Source organism: Megalops cyprinoides, chromosome 14 (assembly GCF_013368585.1).
Source record: "Megalops cyprinoides isolate fMegCyp1 chromosome 14, fMegCyp1.pri, whole genome shotgun sequence".
Classification (NCBI taxonomy): domain Eukaryota; kingdom Metazoa; phylum Chordata; class Actinopteri; order Elopiformes; family Megalopidae; genus Megalops; species Megalops cyprinoides.
In genome coordinates, this window is record NC_050596.1 from 11,731,545 (window position 1) to 11,755,415 (window position 23,871).

The following is a 23,871-nucleotide window of genomic DNA, read 5'->3' on the forward strand; positions in this document are numbered from 1 at the left end:
GAGGCATTTTCAGTCTCATTTCCGTGTTTAACGCACGTGATTTCTTTTTTTGTGTTCTCAATGTCCGCCTCACAATGCCACAAAACTTTCAGTAAGGTTGACCTTAGTAGTGTTGGCACTTTCGCCCTGTGAAGCTTGAGTCGCTACGTAAATCGGACGGTAACATACTTTCAGGGGCAAAAAAAAAGATTTTAGTGGACTTTAGTGGACTCTAGTGGACGTTTATTTACAACAAATGGTCAAATCTCACTCGTGTGTTTTCCCTTTAACTGACTCCACTTTTTTTTCATTTTCAGTTTATTGACTTAATAAAATGACGTGGCACTGCTTCATCATGCATTAGTGCGGCTTTACACCGCCTACTTATTTTGAGTTGACGGATGAAATCTTACCTGACCGCAGATTTCCGGGAGAAACTCAGGTCTAATCAGGTGATACATTGTGGGTTCGCTACACGCGAGAGCCAGAACAGGGGTCTACATTCCGGACTGACTTTGGCAAGATATCAGAACTCTAGGACAGTTTTTTTTTTATAACCGAAATGGAAGTGGAAGAGGCGTTTACAGTTGTCGGAGAAATGGGAATTTACCAAGTATACCTGTGTTTTCTGCTTGCATTCTTACTGACGGTAAAGTGTATTCGCGAGCTATTGTTTTTTTTAAAAGCCTATATAGAAATAATGGTGCGTGTCGAGAGGACAACTCAACGTCATAAGAGACATTTAATAGGTTTTACCCCTTAGATTGCATGAAGTTTCAGCTCGTAACTTGTGCAACCCGAAATGTTAACGCTTGCAGAGGTTATTAGGTATGTAAGTGTCCATTCTGTGACAAGTTGTTAATGTTGGGAATAACATTTTCGCTTGCTGTTTCAGACTGTCGACATCACAATGTTCCTAAGTGTCTTTAGCGCTTATGAACGATTCACTTTTTAAATGCCGTTTTACTTTGACAGCTGTATATAGCTACAGAAACAGTTCTCATTGCCTTGGTGGGGCTTGAACGGCAGTTTCAGTGGGATCTACCCGGGCAGTTGAACGAGACCCTGGGAAATGACCCGGCGTTTCGACACTGGTTGCAGGAGGCCAGTCAAACAGAGGTGCACAGACACCTGCATTTCAACGGCAGCCATACTTCAATAGCCTCCGAGGTAAGAATAGTTTTATAGACAGGACAACACTTTAAAGTATTTATGACGAATAATGCTAGAGCTGGTAGAAGAATGGGGAAACGAGCCTGTGGTTCATCATTGCATGTCTTTTTCATAGTCCAGACTTTGAAGCAACTTCAGTTATCTGCCCAAACACACATGAATTGGTACAAAGACACACAAGCACGTCTGCTTACACACAGACTTCAGTGGACACAGAAACACCATAAAGGCAGACTTTAGTGGGTCACCCACACATGCTCACACTGTAGCTCTTTGTGTTTCAGTGGCTTTTGGTGGGTGATGCTGCCTATAAGGTTTCCTTGGCAAGTTCTCTTTATTTTGGCGGTGTGCTGATTGGTGCAGTCACCTTCGGTCGGCTGTCGGACCAGTTTGGAAGAAAAAGAATCTACATCACAGGTAAACTGTCAGGCCAGGAATTTCAGCATTAGATTGAATTGCATTCTGTTTTCAACTGAGCTGTCTCCAGGAGTAGACTTGGGTGCTGTTGGTAATAGACTGAGCGGTGGTCATTATAAAACGTGCCTTTAGTCAGTGTTAGATTGAACTGATTTTTGTGATAGTTTAGACTGGTGCTTCAGTGTAGCCAGTAGACATATGTCAGACTGAAAGATTCAATGTGCTATAGTGAGCTGTATTTTGTTTGGGTTGGTGTATTTTCCTATATTTGCAGGATTAACGTTAGATGCGGCCTTTGGCGTGACCAGTGGACTTGCCCCCTCCTACCAGCTCTTTGCTGCCTCACGCTTCTTGGTGGGCATCATGAATGGGGGTGTAGCTTTGGTGGCGTTCGTTCTGCTGAACGAATACGTGGGAAGGCCTTATTGGTCCCTCACAGGTACCCCTGCTGTCATCACTTACATTTTTACTGCAATAATTCTGTCACTACATGTTTTGTTGGTGTGATTTTCTTTTTTCCAGGACTGTCCTCAGTGATGTCTTCAATTACATTTGAGTGTGTGTTTGTGTGTGTTTGTGTGTGTTTGTGTGTGTGTGTGTGTGTGTGTATGTGTGTATGTGTGTATGTGTGTATGTGTGTGTGTGTGTGTGTGTGTGTGTATGTGTGTGTATGTGTGTGTATGTGTGTGTATGTGTGTGTTTGTGTGTGTGTGTGTATGTGTTTGTGTATGTGTGTGTGTGTGTGTGTTTGTGTGTGTGTGTGTTTGTTTGTGTGTGTGTGTGTGTGTGTGTGTGTGTGTGTGTGTGTGTGTGTTTGTGTGTGTTTGTGTGTGTGTATATGTGCGTGTGCGTGCGTGTGTGTGCATACATGCCTGTGTGTTTACTGCATGTGTGTTTGTATCTCGATGTGCGTTCATGTGCTTATACTGCTCTGTGTGTGTTTATGTGTCTATGTGCATGCATTTGTGTCTGTGGTTTCAGGAACTCTGGGAAGTGTCTTCTTTGCCGTGGGGATTGTGTTGTATGCGATTTTGGGGTACTACATTCTCTCCTGGAGATGTCTGGCTCTGGTGGTAAACCTGTTGGCCGGATTCGTGCTGCTCCTTTCTCTGTGAGTCCAAATGTAGCTGTCTGTAGCAGAGACATCCTTTACACAAATGTCCCTTATTAGAAGGTTCCCTTACAGAACTGTTCCTGTATCTCCTGTGATGGGCAGTCCAAGTTCACCACAGGGAGAGTAAACTGCTTTCAAGCTTGATCTGGTACGACCTGACAGGCACAAATGCATAACAGTCAGGTTGCTCCTAGCTTCTCCATTTCAAGCTGTTCTTAATGAACTGGATATCTTGTTGCTCTTCAGAATAATGCTCTTGCATAAAAACGGTACAGTCCTGCTAGTGCTTGTAATTGAAATCTCTTCATCAGTCTTTGGAATTGCTCCCTGTCCTTGAACTTAAAGCTGCGAGCCGCCAATTGTTCTGAAATCCTTAAAAATGCCATGTCAAGAGTAGCTAGCTGGATGACGCTACTTTATGAATCAATGAAAAACAAATTATGTGGAATTTAGCATAGGTTTTTTAGTTTTTCTGTGTGGCTTGTTATAGGCTGTAACAGTATTTTATCCAGAAGTCTATACATACAGCTTCAAGGTCATTCAAACCCCTTTGAATGTATGGCTGTATGGCAGGAGTAAAAGGGCAAAAGAATGTCTTTCAGATTGACTGAACATCACTCCAGTGCTCTTATTCAACAACTTTTCATTCCGTATGAGTCATAAGAGTCTGGATAGGTGTGGTTCAGTGTGATAAAGCTGTGGCGGCAAAATTGTTGGAATTTTTTGTTGAAAGTGAAATGTATGACTGATCACTTTAGGAAAGATGTACTTTGATACTGAGATTTTTTACATTTGCTTTATTTTTAACAATGATTTGGTTTTAAATGTGTTTTTCATTGCATAGTGTCAGTCCCCAATCACAGACCAAGACACATTTTGCAAAAGGATGAGATACATTTTTAATACTTCATATATCATCACTGTTTATGAGGAAGCAAATATTTCGTATAAAGGTCAGTAAGTGCATGTGCAGTCACTGTACTGGAGGTGGCAGCCCTACAAATACAGAGAGTGACACTTGTGCAGAGAATTGCATATGTTGCCAGACCCATTCCATTCATTGCTGCAGCCTCCATTTAGAGGTAACCATCTTTTATTTTCCTAGCAAGCAGTGAGTCATAACCAAATACATCCCATTCTTGTTTGGATTTTTCACATTTAAACTCTGCCTTATTCAGAAGATCCTCATTCACACAAGCTGTTTGTATGGTCTTGTATATTTATGAATAATAACAGAATGTTGAGGCACATATTTGTAAATGTGACCAGCTCTACTCTTTTTTTTTTTTTTTTCCCTCCTCACCTTGGGTCCGCTCCCCTCCAGCTTCATCCCTGAATCCCCTCGCTGGCTGTTCTCGCAGGGCCGGCTGACGGAAGCGGAGGACGTCCTGGCCCTGATCGGCCGGCGGAATGGCATTCTGGGCGAGAAGACCCGGGTGTCCCTGGGGCCGGCGGAGAGGAGGGGAGGCAGGGAGAGGGCAGGGGCGCTGGACCTGTTCCGTCACCCCACGCTGCTGCCGCGCACACTTATAATGATGCACGCCTGGTGTGTTTCCTTCATCCCTTTTCCTTCATCTGATTATTATATGGGTATCTAGGCAGAACACAGTTTAATGGTCAGTATGACCTTACTAAGAAGGTCAGTGAAACCCATTTGTGAGTTCTGTTCCTAAACAAAAGAAGATACTGGCAGTGTGTCTGTGTATTTGCTAAAATATAAGCACCGCACTCAGCTGCCCTCATAAACAGCTTTGCTCACCAAAGGAGCTACCAAAGGAACTAATTTGACAGCTTCTAGAATCCTCCACTGCTACCCATAGCACAGTGCTGATTGCCAGGCTTGCATTTCCTGCTGTCCTCACCTGTCTGAACATGTTCTCTCCTTTCGGTCATTCCTCTCACCTGTCCATCAGGCTGGTGTGCAGTCTGCTGTACTATGGCCTCACGCTGAATGTTGGAAACATGGGCGGAAACCTCTACGTCAACCTGGCTTTATCAGGATTGGCAGAACTCCCCTCATATCCTGTGAGCTTCTACCTGATTGGCCAAAAGTGGTGAGTTATCAGGATGTGTGCTGTACCCAGTTTGTCAGAAATAGTTGATTTTACAAAAATGTGTTAATATGCAACAAGTTTTATTTGTCGTATTTGTAAAGTAATGCAGTAAGGCTGCCATTGAGTTATGTGCACTTTTACAAAGCATCTCTGACATGCCTTGCAATTATGTAGGGAGTCAGGTTGCATAGTTTATAGATTTACATCCTAAACACTCAAACATGTTTGCAAAATTATACTATCCTTGAATTTTTTAAGTATGACAGCAGCTGTTTGTTGAGGCTGGAAATGTATAGTCGAAAACTCATATGCAATTAAAACACTATAATCAAACAATTTAGAGTGTAAAAATATTTTAAGTAACTTGACTGTAACTGGCCAATGACTGAAATTGCTTTAGTTACTATTTACTGAAATATATTTATAGTTTGATATGCTTAATCTTGCTTAATTTTACTAAATAGGACTTTATTATTTTTCATTAATATCTTTAATATCTTACATTTGCAGTGGTGTTTAAGTCCTCCTGTCTTCACTCAAACTAAGGTTCTGTACCAGAAGACTGTATGTGGAGGGGGGGGGGGGGGTGTACATGTATGGACCTGCTGTCAAATATTTTTTCAATCATTAGCATTCCTATGTTTGCGCACCTAACACTTGTGCCTGCAAGTTGGTTTGTAAGGTATTAATTTATAGCAGTATTAGTATGTATGTACGTGTGCACACACACACACACACACACACACACACACACACACACACACACACACACACACACACATACACTCACACACACAACACACACACAACCACTAAAGGAATCCTGTACAGCAGGATTAGAGAATTATGGGACTGAGGTAGCATTTGGGAGGTTTTGATTAGATGGTAAGAAAATGTCTAGGCAGGCTGCTACAGGTCTGGAGTCCAGCACTCTGACCTTCCACTCAATGTACAGTCATGTATAATTTTTCTCTAATTCATAATCTGACTGCCTCTGTCAGTTTTTTTTTTTTTTACCTATTCTGAAGTGTTCAGTGATTGTACATTGTGTCTTTCTGTAGGTCGGGAAGGAGAAGGTCCTTGTCTGGGTTTCTGCTGGTAGGAGGGGTCGCTTGCCTCATCATTGCATTTCTGCCTGATAAACAAGGTGTGTGTGTGTGTGTGTGTGTGTGTGTGTGTTTGAGCCCAATACACAAAGTGAACTAAGTCCTAAGTGTAGGGCCTAATTAAATCAATGCAGTGGGGTCTGGCAGTATTTATGGATGTCCAGTCTTAAGTTTACCACGGTATTTATCTTGATGGAATGTTGGTTTGTTTACTCGCTATACAGCAAATAAAATAAAGTTGTAATGAGAAATGGTTTCTTCAGGGAAGAGGATGCAGGTCTGACACTCTTCCTTTTACAGTCTGATATGTCTAATAGTAATGGCCTTAGTCTGATTAATTGCTACGATGATATGCCATTAAAAGCATGTCTGACAACTAAGCACTCTGTAATGTCAGTTATGTCATCACTTTAGCTGCATGCTTTGAAGATAACCTTCTTAAATTAAGTGCTGTGAAAATGAATGTGAGCTGATGGGGCATGGGTTTGGGGGTGGAACAGAGGAAGTCATGCATCTCATCCTCTTCTCATCTCTTAGAATAAAGGGACAACAAATGCAGACGTTGGGGCAGGTTTTGGGCATGCAGACTTTGTTAGCAAGATGGCTAAAGTGGGCTTTTTTTAAGGAAATTAACCAGGTTTAATATTTGACACATGTCTACCAAACCCTGATTGAGAGTGTTCTAAACTAAAATTTACTGACTTGGTTTGACTATCTCTCTGTCAAAAACAAAACTGTTATTAAAACAAGCATGGTCAATGGAAACCGGCATCTACAACTAATGGACGTTTACCTTCAAGCAATTAGGTGATCATCCCAAATACTCAATAACCCTTCACATCTACGTATTAATCATTCTTTTCAAATTTTTGAAAAGGGTGTTTGTTCAAGTTACCCCTCTTATGCAAGAACTGCTACAACAGATTTTTTTTTTTTTATCCCAGTGACATCCATTTTCAACACACATAGGTGTGGTTGTTTGTTTCATTGACCTCAGTCTTATTTTAATATGGTTATCATTTATTGTAATTATTGTTCGTTGTATTTATTGTCATGTATTGCATATAAACTACTTTTTATCAAGCCAGATAAGACCAAAACACATTTCCAACTTATGCTTACTTAACTTACTTAACAGTTCAAAACTGAACTGAAATGAATTTTATAGCAAGAGTCTGCTGAGTGTTTAAACCCACAGTTTCAGGTAATATATGTTGTGTGTTGCCCTCTGTAGACTCCGGGCTGTTTGTGGTTTTGAACAAACTGACTCTGTCTCTACTGGGGAAGACGGCTGTCAGTGCAGCCTTCAGCATTGTGTTCATCTACACCAGCGAGCTCTACCCCACTGTCCTCAGGTAAAGACCCAACAACCTACTGTACTCCACCAAGCTCTACCCCACTGTCCTCAGGCAAAGCCCTAAATACCTACTGTACACCACCGAGCTCTACCCCACTGTCCTCAGGTAAAGACCCAAAAACCTACTGTACACCACCGAGCTCTACCCCACTGTCCTCAGGTAAAGACCCAAAAACCTACTCCACACCACAGAGCTCTACCCCACTGTCCTCAGGTAAAGACCCAAAAACCTACTGTACACCACCGAGCTCTACCCCACTGTCCTCAGGTAAAGACCCAAAAACCTACTCCACACCACAGAGCTCTACCCCACTGTCCTCAGGTAAAGACCCAAAAATCTACTGTACACCACCAAGCTCTACCCCACTGTCCTCAGGTAAAGACCCAAAAACCTACTGTACACCACCAAGCTCTACCCCACTGTCCTCAGGTAAAGCCCTAAATACCTACTGTACACCACCGAGCTCTACCCTACCATCAAGTAGAGACTCAAAAACCCACTGCACTGCAATGACCCTACTTCCCTACTGCAATGACCTCAGATAAAGGTGTAAACACCTCAGTAAATATCCACGTGCGCATCTTTGATGCTGTGACAGGTGCAGAAGAAAAAACTGCGTGCTACACAGACGCCCCTGAGTGGTTTTATACACGCAAATAAATAATGGCGACAGCATTTTCATGTTTTATTCCCCATGGTCAAAAGGAAGTTGTTTTTTTGTTTTTTGTTCAGTTAGATTTGGTTTGCAAATAAGTTTTGCCTTGTCCCACCTTCATTTGTGATGTGTACTCCAAACAGCCTCTCTGACACTCTGACACCTCTAGAGGGCGACAAGTTACCTATAGATTTCACACAAATGCAAAAATACGGAAGAGTGACATGTGGGATAAAAATTTCAAATTTTTTTGTCCTTAATCATTTTGAGGTGTGGTAAATTGGATGAGTTGTGTAAGGTGATGGCGCAAAATCACTACACCGAAAAAAAAAAGTATGACAGGTGAGAAACAAAACGGTTATGAAAGTGTGTTGGAACCCCCAAGTTAAGATTTGAAAGTTGAATTGCCCTTTAATGTCTTATGTGTCAGTAGTTTGTGTGAAGTTGGTTTTGCCTCTAAAATTCCCTATGCAAGGCTAGCAATCTAATTTGTTTGATGGCATCTTATTTTTCTCCTGTCCAAGTGTGTGTTATGAATGTGACTGATGGAGTAATTGCCTCTCACCTGTGCAATAGAGAGAGTGTGTGTGTGTGTCTGTGTATGTGTGTGTTAAGGGTGAGACTGGTGGTGTGACAACTGTTGTTTTTCCAGGAACACAGGGATGGGCGTGTGCTCGATGACTTCCAGGGTGGGAGGGCTCCTTGCACCATTCATCCCCTTTCTGGTCAGTTACAACTTTCATAAGAATAATTATGCACATTTTAATATTGATATACATATCTTAGAATATGTTGCCATATAAAGTATTCAGCAGTATGACATGCAGCTTGATTGTTTGAGGATTATATTATATGAAGAATAGCAAGGCAGAAATCATGTTGTTTGGACCAACATGTGAAAAGGGCTTTAAGGACAAAGCTCATTATGAAAAGGCTGAATCTGGCTCCAGGAAATGCTGGTCTGCAGCTCTCCTGGGAAAGGATGTACGTGGGCAAAGCCGGGAGCGGGTTCATTCATGCCAGAATCCATTTTTCGAAAGAACAATGACTCAAAAAGGGTGCTTAAACCAGTCTAGTAATTCTATATCTATGGTCTTTTCCTCATGACAGGAGAGGGTCCAGTTGGCCCTACCGTTTGTGGTGCTGGCCGCTGCTGGTATTTCAGCAGGCATACTCAGTCTGTTCCTGCCAGAGACCCTCCACCACACACTGCCGGAGAGCCTATCAGACCTGGAGCAGCCCTCATGGGGTGTGTCCTACCAGAGACTCAAGGGTGGAGCCATGCCAGTGGGCAGTGCCGAGGTGAATATCACAAGACAGTTGCTACAGCTCAGTGAATACACTCACTGAGCTGTACAATACAAGTCCTGCCATTGTCACTAGGGTGAATCGGGTGTTCGGAATCCAATTTTTCCCCCATTTTTCGCAATGTCTCTTTCTTCTGACTGAAGGAAGCAGTACATGATATATACTCTGTGTGGTGGACATGTTAAAACAAATCTGGTGTGTGTGTGTGTGTGTGTGTGTGTGTGGGGGGGGGGGGGGGGGGGGGTCAATATGGGATTACAGTGTGCTCTGACGTGGTGTTGCACAAGCTTTTTCACTCACAGTCCAACAAATTACATGTCCCCAAGAAGTACTACATTTTATATTAATATAAATATAATATCATGTCAGCATTTGTTTTACAATAAATTAACTGTTTCACAGAAGCTTTGTATTCCTTTAATACAGACATATCCAGATCTTTTAGCATAGCTTGCTTAGAATAATTTTGTTTGTTTTTGCAAAAGGGGAAATCTTTGTCTTTTCTCTCTGTTGAACATACATTCCAAATACTGTTCTGTGAGCTTAATTTGCGTAGTTGGTATTTTCACCTGTGTGGATCATTGGATGGGAGCTATACAATGCAGTCCTGAGAAGGTTCTTCATTTCAGCATTTGCATATGTTGACATTAATAGGGCAAACATTGCTTTTAGAATCAAAGTGATAAGAGGTTGACAATATTTGTAGCCAGCTGTTAACAGAAATTAATAAATAATTTTAGCAGGTATTTTTCCACCTCTTCTCCAGAATTACAAACGGTAGGTAACTTAATATTGCTGTCTGTGGACATGGATCAGTAATACACACGTAAACACAAACCAATTTACTCACCACAGTGACAGTGAGTCGCGTGTTTGTTCTGGTTAATGATAGTATCATAATCATAATTAGAACTGTGTTTTCGCCTCTCTGTGACCCCAGTTTGGGTGGAGAGTGCACCAGTTTATGCACCACTCCTCTAGAGTGCTGTGGAAAGCTTTAGTGGCAGCGAGCGTGTGTTTGGGGTTGGGTGTGTCACTGCTGGGTTCAGACTGCGTGTGTGTCACTGTTGGGATGAGGAGCGTGTGTGATTTAACTCTCTCTCCTCTCTGTTGTGTGATCTACTGGAGGACCTTTGTGAATGGAAGCGGGAGTCAGGCGAGGAGGAGGAGGATGAGGAGGAAGAGCTGCTTAGTTCAACTGAACAAATATCGCTGAGGAGGTGAGGGGGGGTTCTGGAACGGGTGACTTTTGGACTCCATGAGCATCATCATCAGAGAGCAAAGCGCCTGCTGGAAAAAAAACAACAGTGGATTCTGGGAAAATTGGGCATTATAGTCAGTCTGCTCTGTGTCATGCACTGAATGCTGGAAGGTGTGTATGTGTGTTAGTGACACTGTTCTCTCACTTATTATTCAGCACCATCTAAGATGGAGGGTACTGCATATATAGAGGACAGTGTGTAGTGGTAGATAAGGAGCAGGGCGCCTTGTAGCCAAGTGGGTGGAGGTTCGATGTCCAGTTGTGGCATTACTTTTGAACCAATGAGTTATGTACTTGCAACCTAAGTGGTCAGGGTAAATGCCAGCTGTATTTATGGACATTATGTATAGTTATAAGTCACTCCTGATAAGAACATCAGGTGAGCAAATAAAACTCTCTTCTCCTCTGCGATACTAGTTCTGTCTGGTGTGTGCTGTTTGACTCTGTTATTGCGATATGTGATATATGTGATATGTATATGTGTGACAGAGGAACCACTTTATCTTTTTATGTGGTTTTATAATTGATGAGTTTTTTTTTTTATTTCATCTTTGTACGGGACCCTCGAAAATGTCAGTCTCGGCATTTTTGCAGCCCATCTGTTAAGTCAGATATAAATACCATCTCTGGCGGTTTCGATTTTCTGAAATGCTTCAGTTGGATGGATGTCTTATCTCATGTGTGCTGCTTATTTTTATACCTGGTACTTGTGATAAAAAATATTGTTCATTTTTTAGATAAGGGAAAGTAAATGTAGACTGTATTTACTGCATCTGCTGTCATATCTTGTGTGCACATGTTCCTCCGTTCGAATAAAAGTTTCTGAAGAGCTTTCGCCCAGCGTTGTGGTCCTGTCTCACAGCTGAGAGCTGAAGAGCACTGCCCCTTCACAAGCTGCTACTCTGACTGAGGAAAAAGGACTGAGCCAAACTGATAGCGGACATGACATTATCCTACCTCCTTATTGCTAATTCAGAATACTGATAATGACATCGCATGTTTAGAGAAATGGCTCGTATGCGAATTTACCGCTGTATAGTGGTTTTAGCCGGGAAATTTGGGCACTTCTGTCGTGCCCATTATCATGTTACTTCACTTCAGTCGCTCTTGAGGAAATCCATCTGTATGAATGACCTATAAAAGGTATGTAATATCAAATCAGAGGCATTACCTACGTATCTCCCATGTTGAGGGTGTCTGGAGAGTGCTTGGATTATTGAGTATATGATATGATAAGTGCAGAACAAGCAGCTCTTGTGGTCAGATAAGGAAATGCAGAATGCAATGATCAACTATATTGTACTCTAAGCTGAACATGTTCATGGCTCTGAGTTGAAATATGATGGGAAAACCTGGGCTGCACACAGTAAGAGGTTGATTTCATTAACTCTGTGCAGATAAATTACCTTCATCCTGTTGTCCCATTTTCTGTTGTCTTTGTTTCACAAAGTGCAGCTATTTGAGGTCACTGGTATGTGTGTGTGTGATGTGTGTGCACATTGAGAATGGATGCTGTCAGCTGGGTATGTATGGCAATCCCTTTTTTAAGAAAAACTATCCAAAACCATTTGTAGCTTATGGGTAACTGTGAAATCATTACTCTGGTATGCTGCTGTTGATGTTGACTCCAATAAGAATATATGGACAACACACTAAAGTAAGTAAGAGCACTCAGAGCCATCTGGGTAGTGGCTTTCTACTAGAGGGAGAGAGAGGTAAGTGAGGTAGTGAGGTAGGCTGTCTTCTCTCCTGGCTCCAATGCTGCTGTCCTTAAATGCAGCTACTTGTTATGTGGTCTGAAACACCTGTTCAAATGGGGAATTACCAGCAGGTGTTTCTACAGTTCAACACCGGATAGCTCCAGACTGTCCTGTTCATGATGCTGCTTGGGGATGAGAGCAGTCTGCAGGCTCTTTTCTGCTCTTGCCTACCTGCCACAGGGTCATTATTGTCAATGAACTGCTATACTTACTTACTGTGTCAGATAATCTGTTATCATGGTCTGGGTTCTGTCCTGCCTCAGGAGGGGTCGAAGCACTTCTGTCTGAAACACTCATTCTCAGCCTCATCATCTTCACTGCCTATGACCTGATGCTTGCCATCACTTCAACACGGGCAGCAGCTGTTTTTCGCACTGCAAGTCCCATGGTGCACCGTAGGGGGGAAGACACCAGTTGGAGGATGAATGAATCCCATCTGATGTCATCGAGAGACTGCAGGTGCCTCACAAGCCATTAGAGGGCGCTGTAATTGGAGGGACAGTGGAACACTACTGACATACCCACCCCTATGCTTACCAGAATGAACCAATTTCTTCCAACACTGTGGACTCCCCGTCATTGTCAGCTGATGACATAGCTGGGATTGAAGCTGGCCTATAGGGCTCAGCCGTCGCTAGGAGTAAGTAATAATCCCCAATCCGCTTGCCATAAATAATCCAAATTAGTTGATGACCCCCTTTATAATACTAAAATGATTTAATTTAATATGTTATCACAACCACTTCAGACTTATTAAAGTACAGTCAGGCAGCTGTTGATGGACGATCCTCATTAAAAGTATCTGCACTTGCTTCAATCTCCATGTCTCATTTAAAATTTAAAGAATATAGTAACAGACAGCAAAATGGGTAATGTTATTATTAAATTATTTAACACAAAGTCTTATCCAGAGGTACTTTCAAGGCTATCATGGTTAAGAATATCTTGACAAAAAAAACATCAAGAACAATGTAATTGAACATCTAACAATACGCTGAATGAGCAATAAGCTGAAAACCACTGCTAAAACATAAACATACTTAAACTGTATATATGTAGCGCGTAACATTTTTCATTAAATCAAAGTAGCTACAACATATTAATGGTGTCATACTGTCTAACAGTCATTTGTATGAGTGATATTACACTACATCAGATTAAAAGCTAATACTAAATAATCAATGTCAAACATGTACTTGCTTATGTGCATCTCATCAACCACCTTTATAGTCTGTAAGTTCCCAGCCCTGGGTCCCGGCCAGCAGTTTTGGAGCCACTCATTACATTACATTATTGGCATTTAGCAGATGCTCTCATCCACAGCAACTTACATAGGTTACAATTTTTTACATGTTACCCATTTATACAGCTGGATATTTACTGAGGCAGTTCTGGGTTAAGTACCTTTTCCAAGTGTACAACAACAGTGCCCCAGTGGGGAATTGAACCAGCAACCTTTCAGTTTCAGAGTCCTACTACCGCTATGCTACACTGCCGTCCACACTGTGGCTGGATTAAAGGAAAACATTCAGCCTAAATAGCCTGTCGTCATGAAGCTCTCCTGTATTCATTGCTGTTAATTCATATCAAAATCCTGTTTCCACACAGAATGATTTGTTAATGTGCCAGTAGTGTGAATCCTGGGGCCCAGAGGGCCAGGGGAGTTTTTTTTTTAACTGCTAAAATCAATGGTGGAAAATCAATGGCAGTATGTGGGAACGTTTCCTCTGATTCGGGCTGCTCCATACAGAATGCCACAACGCAGAGAACGGGCAAACGGGTGTCCAAGGGGAGAAGATCACTCCAACAACCAGAGAGAAGAAACACTCTGAATGGACAAAAACATATTTCCTCCTGTTCTCAAGAGGAGAGTGAATTCAACGCCACAGTGAAGTGGTTACTGTGCACTGTGGTGTGCACATACACATGCACACAGCCACACTCGCACTTTTAGAGAGAAGTTCTTCATACTGCCGGAACTGTAAGGACAGAAACAGATTTGGGAAGGAAGGAGGTGCAAAGAGAATACAAGTGAAATGATAGACTTCACTGATGAGGACCTCGACCACTATCTGCAAAATAAGGTAAAGAATTACTCTTCTCATACTAATTATGATGATAACCATAGTGTTTGTTATGATTATAGTAATAAAATGTGAATGCAGTGTTCTTCTTCCCTTTATGTGTGTGTATATGAAAATCAGTTTCAGTATTGTGTGCATTCATACTTACATTTTTTCATGTAGCAGATGCCCTCTTCCAGAGGGACTACGAATCAATAAGCACAGAGTGTGTCTAATAAAGTGGCATGAAAGACAGTACATGCAGGACACAACTGATCATCTTCAAATATGAATCAGCCCCTTACACCCTGCTGTATATAAATAATGTGCACATGCTTTGATACTGTAAAACTACTCAAATGCAGAAAGGTAGGTTATTCTTGGGTAGAGGAGCGAAGGTGTAGTCTGAAGCGGTAGGCCTTCAGTCCAGGGTTAGGGTTAGGCTTTTAGGGTTGTTCCTCCACATTGGAGTTCATCCATGTCAGTTTAGGCAGAGGACGTGACCAGAGTGTGCAGCTACAAAATGGAGGGACAGTCAGGTGTCGAGAAGTTGCAGAACAGAGTGATCTGTCCAGTGTGTAGGAACTTCTGATGGAATGAAAATAGGGGGGGGGGGGGGGGCATGTCCCTTGCCAGGTAGACTAACATCAGTACTTTAAAATGGGTGTAAGCCATCTACCAGTAGCCAGTGGAAGGAGATAAGGGGAGGTGAGACATGAGAAAATCTGGGAAGACTGGACCACCTGAGCGGCAGCAATCTGAATGAGCAGTGAGGAACAATTTTCAGTGGTCCAGATGGGGGAGGACCAGGGCCATTACCAGGAGTTGGGTTGAGTAGTTGTTGAAGAAGGGGTGGATTCTTCTGATGTTGTGTAAGAAGAACCTGAAGACCATACTGACCACTGCTACATGGTCCATGGAGGTCAGTCCACTGTCAGGTATCACCCTTGGTATATTGTCAGTTTGGCCGGCTGACATAGTACTGTTTTCGAGGTTGACAGTGAAGGCCTGGCCTGGAGGAGATGTGAGATGACAAGAAACTCAGCCTTTGCCAAATTTAGCCCTAGGTGACGATTGGGCATTCACAATGAGACGTTAACGAGGTAAGCTGTGATGTGTGACAACACCTGAGTGTCAGATGGGTGAAAAGAAGGAAACAGTTTAGTGTCATCCACATAACAATGATATGAGAATCCACGGGTATTAATAATGGAGCCAAGTGATCTGGTGTACTATGAGAGAAGAAGGCGGGCGAGCTCAGAGGCCTGAGGGAGTCATTTTGAAAGGTCACCAGGGGTTGATGCAGACTCTTCTCCTCAGGCCACCTGGTATTAACAGCCAGAGAGGTAGGATGAGATCCAGCTAAGGACAGTGTCCAAGATGCCCATCCCTGCCAGGGTAGACAGAAGGACATGGCTGTTCGCTGAGAGGAGTTAGAGAGATAGAGGCAGCTCTTGCAGAGTGCATCTGTGACAGATAGAAGAGCCGTTTCGGTAGAGTGACCAGCCTTGAAGCCAGACTCACTGGGGGTCTTGCAGGTCACTCTGAATAAGAAAATTGGGACAATTTCTTCAAAACAGCATGTTCAAGGGTTCTGTGGGACTGGTGTGAAATGAATTTGATACATTGCCATTTGGCTCCTCTGGGATAATGTTAGCAGAGTTGAGCCCCCAAAAGAATCAGGGCACATTGTTCGGAAGAGGCAGTGCTCCTGATATCGATGAGCTAAAGGTCGCTATACAGATGTCAGACATGCGGTTTTCAACATCTCATTGTCAGCATCTCGCTGGGTAAACTACACAGGAAACATCATGAAGATTTAGCTTAGACAGCTCTTACAATAACCACATTGGAATTATATACACATTTATATATCAGGCCTATTATAGCTATAATTTTATATATTAGAAAAAATGTAGTTATTTAATTATAATTATAATTAAATAACACTTGAGTAACATTTATTGGTAGATACACTGATTGACTCATCAGGCAGATGAACTCTTTAATATTGACATCCAGCAGGCCAATAGGTAGTCTTTAGAAGGGATCTTTATCTTGATGGTCACATTGACTGTACAGGAAGTGATAAGCCATCATGGAAACTGACCAGATTAGAAGAGCTTCTGTTAGATGTTCATCACTGGCAGCTGCTGCTGCTGCTGTAACTGGGACAACATGCAAATGAAGAGGAAATGTAACACTGTTGTATGACATCATAATGCTCTCTGGATAGAACCTGACCGAGGAAATATTTTGAAAAATCCTATGTAGTACTAAATGGTCTACTTTCAATGTGAATTACACACCAGCAGTGTCGATAAAGGTGACCATTTTTGTGGTCTAAAGAATAAATATAAAGTCTAAAGAATGTAACTTTACATTACAAGACCTGAAAAAATTCTACTTGAAAAAAACTGTGAGGATTCTGAAGGCATTATCTATATATATCATTCTCTCAGTTTTTACACAAGATCTGTAAATCGCACCATATCCAGTTGTGCAAGAGGACAGCTCAGTATTTTGGACACACCTCTCCATCACTGCCTATATTAACGGGGAATGGCACATGAATGATCACGCCCGACTACAAGCTACAAGCTGAGATCATCAGGATGGTTACATAATTCTTAAAGTATTTTGTACGATGATTCAACAAATACAAACTGCATGAGTTTTGTTTCAGGTCATCCTACAAAATTCCAAAATTTTCATAAAAAAATCCTCTGATCACAGACGCATCACAGGACGCTGGCGGTTTATAAACAGTTAAAGTCAGAGCTCCGGACTCAGAACGCATCACCCCATATCAGCTGACCACGGCTGACCCGTTTGCTGAAAGGGCTTTCGGCTCATCCAACCCCTTCCCCCCCGCCCCCTCCATATGGAGTCACTGTTATCGTATCAATTGTTTCCCATCTGTGAAGCTCGGGAGTGTAATTGCATTAAAGCCTTTTCCCTGGAGCCATCTCTCTGGGTGACGTTTCTCTTTCGGTGACCTGGCTTTCTGCTGCTGCTGCTGCAGCTCTATGCATACTGGAGAACTGGCCGCCTTTCATCACCCAAATCTCTCCTTTTACCTGGGCTTACCCTACCTAGTTACCCCACCTCCTTTTGACTTTGTCACTCCTTCTGGCAACTTCTCTCCGCCCAACTCATTTTGATTAGTTTTGACTGGCAAACATCTGAAAGCCCAGCTCTTTTGCAGTCACCTGATCAACTGAAACACTACCACCTAAAGCAATTTCTTCTTAAATTTTGTTTTCCTTAACAAATTAACATCTAACGGTTTAATGCACTCGTATTTCTACCAGCTAACTTGTACCACGTCTGGCCAACTATTGAAACCTGGTCAAACCTGCCTCACTTGTAAGTCGCTCTGGATAAAAGCATCTGCTAAATGAACAAATGTAAATGTAATTGTAAAATTTTAGTTAACCTGGAAAGTGGCTGAAGAAAGTTCCTGAACACACACTCATGCATCAATGAACAGTGCCATCTATATTTCTGTTAGGCTGAGTGTCACCATAGCCTTTTATGTGTGCACATGCCTCAGTGCTTGTCATCAATGCTTTGTTCCTCTCAGTGCTGTCATTGGCTGGGTGGTGGTGCTGATTCGCTCTCCTCCCTTGTTCCCCTGTGCAGGTGGATCTCAGACATCGGCGGGTGTCAAACGCAGTGGAGGAGGTTCAGAAGGTCATCAGGGATCTGACCGCAGAGGTCAGCACCAAGGACGGCCGCTTCCAGTCCATCTCCAACTCCGGCGTCCACAATGACACCATAAAAGTAGGTCTTCTGAACACAAGGTCCTTGCACAAATTTCAATGAGCATGATGAGCATGATGTTAAAAGATGCACACATCTGAGAATTATATGTTTATTTCTTAGAATTATATGTAAGATCCAGAGATGGATATATAATGCTTGTTTTAAAACAATAAAAATTGCCTTAAATCTAAAAGTGAGCCTTGGTCAGTCTGTCATATATACAGTATGTCTGTCAATCCATGCCTCTCTCTCTGTCTGTCTTTCCATCTGTGCGGCTTTCTTTGTGTTCCTCCTCAGGACCAGTCCACCCTAGTGGCTAAGTGGGCCAACCTGCTAAAGGGGAAAAGTGCCTTCAACCCTGCAATCCAGGTGGGTCAGAGCTCTGGTGTGAAGTTTTTAGGAAATGGAATTATGCACCTGAAGTTCCACTACACAGTTCCTCTGTATAAAAATGTTACATCATGTGTACCAGGTGTGATTGTAAGCCAGATGAAGAAAAGATTAGAGTGGGGACACAAGACAGTGACTAATGCCAATAAAAAATTATTGGCATTATTGATTGATTGATTGACAGATTGTGTAACCGACTGCTCCCCCAGGTCCTAACCCCCACCCTGTTCCTGATTTCGGTGCCGTTGCGGGGGCTGGCGGGGTACAAGGAGCGGCGGGCACGGCAGTGGAGGTATTACACGCTGAGTGGGTCGCGTCTGCTCTCGCCGGTCCGAGAGCCGGAGAAGCTGCACCAATGGCTGGAGCTGGAGAGCTTCCTCAGCCCCGCCCAGGAGTGGCACGACGCCTGCGTGGCCATCGAGGGCGACATCGTCCCCGCCAAGGTTGTCAGCGTCTTCAAAGACCTGCTGGAGGCCGCCATCAGGACCTGTGACCTTGAGAGTGAGGCCCTGTGCCCTCTATGAGGGAAAGAAAGCATGTTCACAAATCACCCTTTATAGCACCTTACCATACAGTCATAATGATCAGATGTGAAATAAGACAGATCAGCCGATCATGTCTGTTTGTAGCAGTGGTAATGACAATGCAAATGTGTTTTTGATGCCCCGTGCCTGAGGCACAGTGGCCATGCTGTTTTATTCCAAATGAATGACGATTGATTTAGATTTTATTGAGCCGCTAATTGAATCCTGGCCTATATTTAACATCTCTTACCAATGAGTTCACTATAAGTCCTTTGTTAAAGAAATGTGTTGTTGGAAATGCTTCACCACGAGTGAAAAGATTAGTTAAGAGGTCCGTTCAAAATATTTATGATCATATCTCTCCATTAAACAGATTTGGGCCAGCTGTCTTAATGAACAGTAAGCTGAAAATAGGTTTACTGGTCACTGTTAGCACATACACCCCTGCTATCTGTCAAGTGATGTCAAACCTTGATCAGTGTTCAGTTAACAACTTACACATAACTAATTCAGGTCAGCCAGCAGACACAGCATGCTCCCAAGAACAGACTGATAAACATACAGTAATACAGTACATTTAAAATATCTTTTGGTTTAGTATTACAGACAGTAGAGGGCTATTTTTAAAATAAGTGTCAATAATAGATATTCTATACAACAGCTATAAAATACAATATTTATTGTATGAGGTTATATAATATATATATAGTATGTATAGTAAACAATATATTTTTACTATACATTCTATACATAAACATATATGCATTTATAATACATATGTATATGTACATATATAACCATATTTTCAAAAGAGGTTATAATAATATTTGTGACTTGAATCTGACATTTTGAATATTTAATGCTATGTTAAAGCCACATAACTGCTTTTACTGATGTGTGTGACATTAATAAGCTTCAGCCCATTTTCAGTATAAGCGAAAGGCCCTGTGACCCAGCCAGAGTGTGTAGGAACCGCCGCAGATATTGCTCCGCACGCCTGTGAAAGTCTCGGATTTCCCAGGCCTATTTGTTGTCTGCATGTCACTGTTCAATCAATGACGCTTTGAAAAGCAGATCGATTTGTTTTTGTTTTGTTTTTTTTATGTGTGTGTGTGTGTGTATTTTACAGTATCATCGTGCCGTATACATCCAGCAGCATAGCTGTATGAGATGCTTAATGTGTTTCGTGTGTGTTTGTTGGCCTTAGGGGTGCATGTCTAAGTTTGCCCTTTCAGGGCTCAATAAGTTTTCAGGACCGCTGTGCCTAACGCCACAGCCTTGGGGGCCATTCTGAACAAGGTGCTGTCTGACTAATACTGCTGCAGCGGCTGTGTTGTCCTGATGACAACCTTGGAGGGGCTGGTTGAGGTGTGGTAAGCCCCGCTCTGGCTACTTCATCACTCTGAGATTAATGACATGGATAAAAAAGGCCCTCTAAGCTCACACGCACACACGTGCACACACATGCATGCACACAAAGAGCTCTGTACCGCGGCAGATAAACCTTGCGGCTCCGTTATTTACGGCGCGGTTTAAAAACGCCATGCTAGGTCGTTCCTGTTGAAAGAGGTCATGTGCGATCTGATTAATGCCACTTACGGGCTGTGCGCTGGTTTAATTCAATCACAAACAATTACGCCCTGTGAGGGTAATGGAGTGTGAAATGATGTGCGGTCCTGAGCCAGGACGATGTCACGCGCTGAGTCTCCACCACGCAACGTTTCACACCCAGTTTTATTAGGACGTTTAATCTGTGTCAGACACGCTTTGTGTTTTTTGTTTCAGACGCTTCCTACCACAGTACTGGCCTTCCAAGTGTGTTCAGGCAAAAAGTTTCAATGAGACATTATCCATTCTTCTGTACAGAATCCTTGTATCTTTCTGACTTTGTGCCTGTATGTATGTGTATGTGTATGTGTATGTGTATGTGTGTGTGTGTGTGCGTGTGTGTGTGTGTGTATGTGTATGTGTGTGTGTGTGTGTGCTGTGTGTCAATGTGATGCTAGTGTTAATCAACAAGACAATTTATCAGCTGGTAGTATCAATTATTATTATCAATATTATTATTATATTATTATTATTATATTATTATCAATATTTTTCTCTATTCTTTTTCATTAAATAACATTCTTGTAACAATGTAACAACTTTGATTCTAAACGATATTACTTCTCAGTTTGAATCAACTGAAATCGATACATTTTACATAGTGGCACACCTTTATAGTGGCACATCACACTCAAAACTAGACTCACTTAGGTGAAGGGTCAAGACATGGACTCGATGTAAAGTCATGCAGGTTCATGCCAGTTCGATTATATGTACATAAGAGTGTCAATAAATGACTGTAGAGCTGGGCTGTGAACAGCAAAGGAAGCTTGACACAAAGTGGATGCCTGAGAGAGATCAGGTTTCCACCCTCTAATGATTTGAAAAGTGAATCTGGCAAAGTAAACGTGGCCTGCGGCAGCGATCGGTACGGTCAGTGGACAGGATGAGGGGGATCAAATCTCCCTTTTTCAATCCCTCCCTGTGATATAGGAAGATGTGCGGCTCTGTGTTGTTGGAGGCTGTGCTTCCCTGTTTGCTGCTAAAGGCCGTGTTTCTGTCTACACTGTAGGAAGCAAGCGGTGACTTCCATGTAAAATGGAACTGTGAGCAAGTACAGAGATTCAGGTTGCATGGTAACATAAATGTCTGTGAATTTTACAGAAAAGTTTAGCTTAGTTCGCTAGTGAATTATTGTACATATGTTGAGTTGTTAAGACATAGATGGAAGCAACTTGACCTAGCCTCCAGATACATACCAGACGTCTAGCTAGCAATCTATTTAGCTGAGGGAAGGTTTCACAAGGCACTTTTCAAAATCCACAACTATTTGAGTTTCTAGGGATGAGCTGGGTTGAGAATGCCACAGAAGTAAAAATCACTGTAACTTGACCCTGGTCTTGTGAGTGTAGCCACAATAGCAGGAATGGCAATGTAATATTTTGGGAACAAACAATAAAGAAGGTCATAAATTATTTGAACAGATTATAATGGATCCCCATTATGTCACATGTGCAGTAATGATGGAATACTAATTAATGTATTGGAGGGGACTGTAATGTACTGATATGATCTTGTTTGTGGCCATCACAGTACACAACAGCATGAACCATATTTTAAATAAAAATTATGAGGGATCATAATTTTATTATTGGAGAGATACTGATGGATATGTTTTTATGCTCCCAATTTTGCAAATGATTCTGTTTGCATGAAGTGTATGACGTGTAGAATAACTGAAAAGCAATAATGGGTTATCACTTCCGCTCTTTCCAGGCAGAGTTAGCGTTCTGGAGACGGTGGGGTCAGTGGTCCGAGTTGCCGTGGAGACAGCAGAGGCTCAGATCGAGGTGGAGCTGGTCCCGACGGTGGAGGTGATGAACTACTGGCCCAGAAAGGCCCGTTGGCCCAGGCTGCTGAAACGCTGGCCCTCCACAGAGCGGGTGAGCTGCACCAAGGTGAGAGAGAGCGAGCACACATTGGACTACACTGAACATTTTAATCACAGTGCAGTACAGTGTTAACACTGGCAGGTTATGGTCAGAGAAAGAGCATTATTAGCAGGTTTGAAGAGAAGAAGTCTGGATACAAACTACTAACATACTAACCCAGCACAGTGGATATGCAGAGGAAGGCAGTCAGTATCTCTCTATATTTAGTGTAGCTCCTGCACTGTGAACACTAGGTATGCTAAGCTAAGAAGGGTGCTAAGGGGTTAATTGGCTGTTTTTGCTGCAGTCTTTCGGATTCAACCTCATGGCTACATCCAGCTACCACTGGCTGCTCTCCTTCTCGCGGGCGGAGCAGGTGCTGCTAGGGGGCATCGACGAGGACGGGGGCTGCCGCCGGAAGTGCTACCGGATCGTCCGGCAGCTCAAAGAGGACGTGTGGTGTCAGGGGAGCAAGCCCGTGATCACTACCTACCATCTGCAGGTATGACCTGAACCTATGGCCACCTGTACATGCTACTCTCCCAAAGCATCACCACATGCAACTACTGCTCTCCGACCTGCTCACCATCCCCACCACTTTGAGTATAGCTCAAACTCAGCCAGACACCTGAGTTGATATAAGAATTCTTCTCCACAACAACTTTCCCTCCCCTTGGGATGATCTTAATCAGCTGTATCATGTTGTTTGTTTAGGTAGGAGCATTTTGGGTTACGTTCCTGGAAGTACAAGGGTATACCATCAGCGCAGGACTGAAATCTGCAGACCTGGTTCAATATGAGTAAATTCTCAATTCTCTAACATCTATGCCATAATACTAGCCAACAGGTGCAATGAACGTAAGGCCACAAGCCTTGTTGAATGTCATATCACCATCCATCTTCCATGCCTTTCTTTAAATGCCCTTTAATTAGTGCAACCCCTGTCTGCTCATATCTCCTCCACCCTGACACGGCTATGGATCTAATTAATCTAATCATGTACGTAACTCCTCTGCCCCTCAATGGTAGTGGCACAGACTAATCTCTGAGACCACTCCCCTGCTCCGACCTGACAGAAGCAAAGATTTTCCCCTGACTCATCTCCCCTGTCCCGAGTCAGCTGCGGATTGGCCCGTCCTGCACTCTGAGCACCCTGTGACCCCCCCCCCCCCCCCCCCCTCCCACAGACCCTGCTCTTCTGGACCTGCGAGAAGTACCCCAGGTCCAGGGACTGGAGGAACCTGAGGGAGAGCGTGTTGCGGCTGGCCAAGAAGCTCCACAAGTGCGTCAGCCAGCGCTACCTCCGCCACTACTTCGTCCGCAGCTACAACCTGCTCAAGTACACCAACACCAACGAGCTGGACGTCATGGCCAAGAAAATCTGCGACTTCCTGGACAACCCAGGCATCTACATACACTAAGCTGCCCACCATGCAATAAACCTCCGCTGTCTTCGTACACT

The 23,871-nt window shown here is 42.9% G+C and overlaps 2 protein-coding genes across 2 annotated transcripts; both read left to right on the top strand.

Annotated features, from left to right (window-relative positions):
• Window positions 1-541: 541 nt before the first annotated feature.
• Window positions 542-10,641, top strand: LOC118789507 (solute carrier family 22 member 15-like). Its single transcript, XM_036545969.1, has 12 exons — window positions 542-628; window positions 955-1,149; window positions 1,437-1,569; window positions 1,844-2,008; window positions 2,551-2,680; window positions 4,008-4,229; window positions 4,597-4,737; window positions 5,799-5,884; window positions 7,078-7,198; window positions 8,509-8,581; window positions 8,967-9,158; window positions 10,293-10,641. Exons 1-12 carry the CDS (start codon window positions 542-544, stop codon window positions 10,386-10,388), a joined length of 1,641 nt encoding a protein of 546 aa, XP_036401862.1. The 3' UTR covers window positions 10,389-10,641.
• A 3,580-nt stretch (window positions 10,642-14,221) lies between these two features.
• Window positions 14,222-23,830, top strand: LOC118788719 (protein mab-21-like 3). The gene is made up of 7 exons (XM_036544745.1): window positions 14,222-14,269; window positions 17,894-18,034; window positions 18,314-18,385; window positions 18,616-18,907; window positions 22,255-22,436; window positions 22,717-22,911; window positions 23,597-23,830. The coding sequence occupies exons 1-7, from the start codon at window positions 14,222-14,224 to the stop codon at window positions 23,828-23,830; spliced, it is 1,164 nt and encodes a 387-aa protein (XP_036400638.1).
• The last annotated feature ends 41 nt before the right edge of the window (window positions 23,831-23,871 follow it).

Coding starts and splice junctions, on each gene's coding strand:
- LOC118789507 (XM_036545969.1), top strand. CDS start 542: ATGGAAGTGGAAGAGGCGTTTACAGTTGTCGGAGAAATGGGAATTTAC. Junction 2,009..2,550: donor GCCTTATTGGTCCCTCACAG/GTACCCCTGCTG, acceptor CTGTGGTTTCAG/GAACTCTGGGAAGTGTCTTC. Junction 9,159..10,292: donor TGCCAGTGGGCAGTGCCGAG/GTGAATATCACA, acceptor GATCTACTGGAG/GACCTTTGTGAATGGAAGCG.
- LOC118788719 (XM_036544745.1), top strand. CDS start 14,222: ATGATAGACTTCACTGATGAGGACCTCGACCACTATCTGCAAAATAAG. Junction 22,437..22,716: donor AGCGGGTGAGCTGCACCAAG/GTGAGAGAGAGC, acceptor TTTTTGCTGCAG/TCTTTCGGATTCAACCTCAT. Junction 22,912..23,596: donor TCACTACCTACCATCTGCAG/GTATGACCTGAA, acceptor CCCCTCCCACAG/ACCCTGCTCTTCTGGACCTG.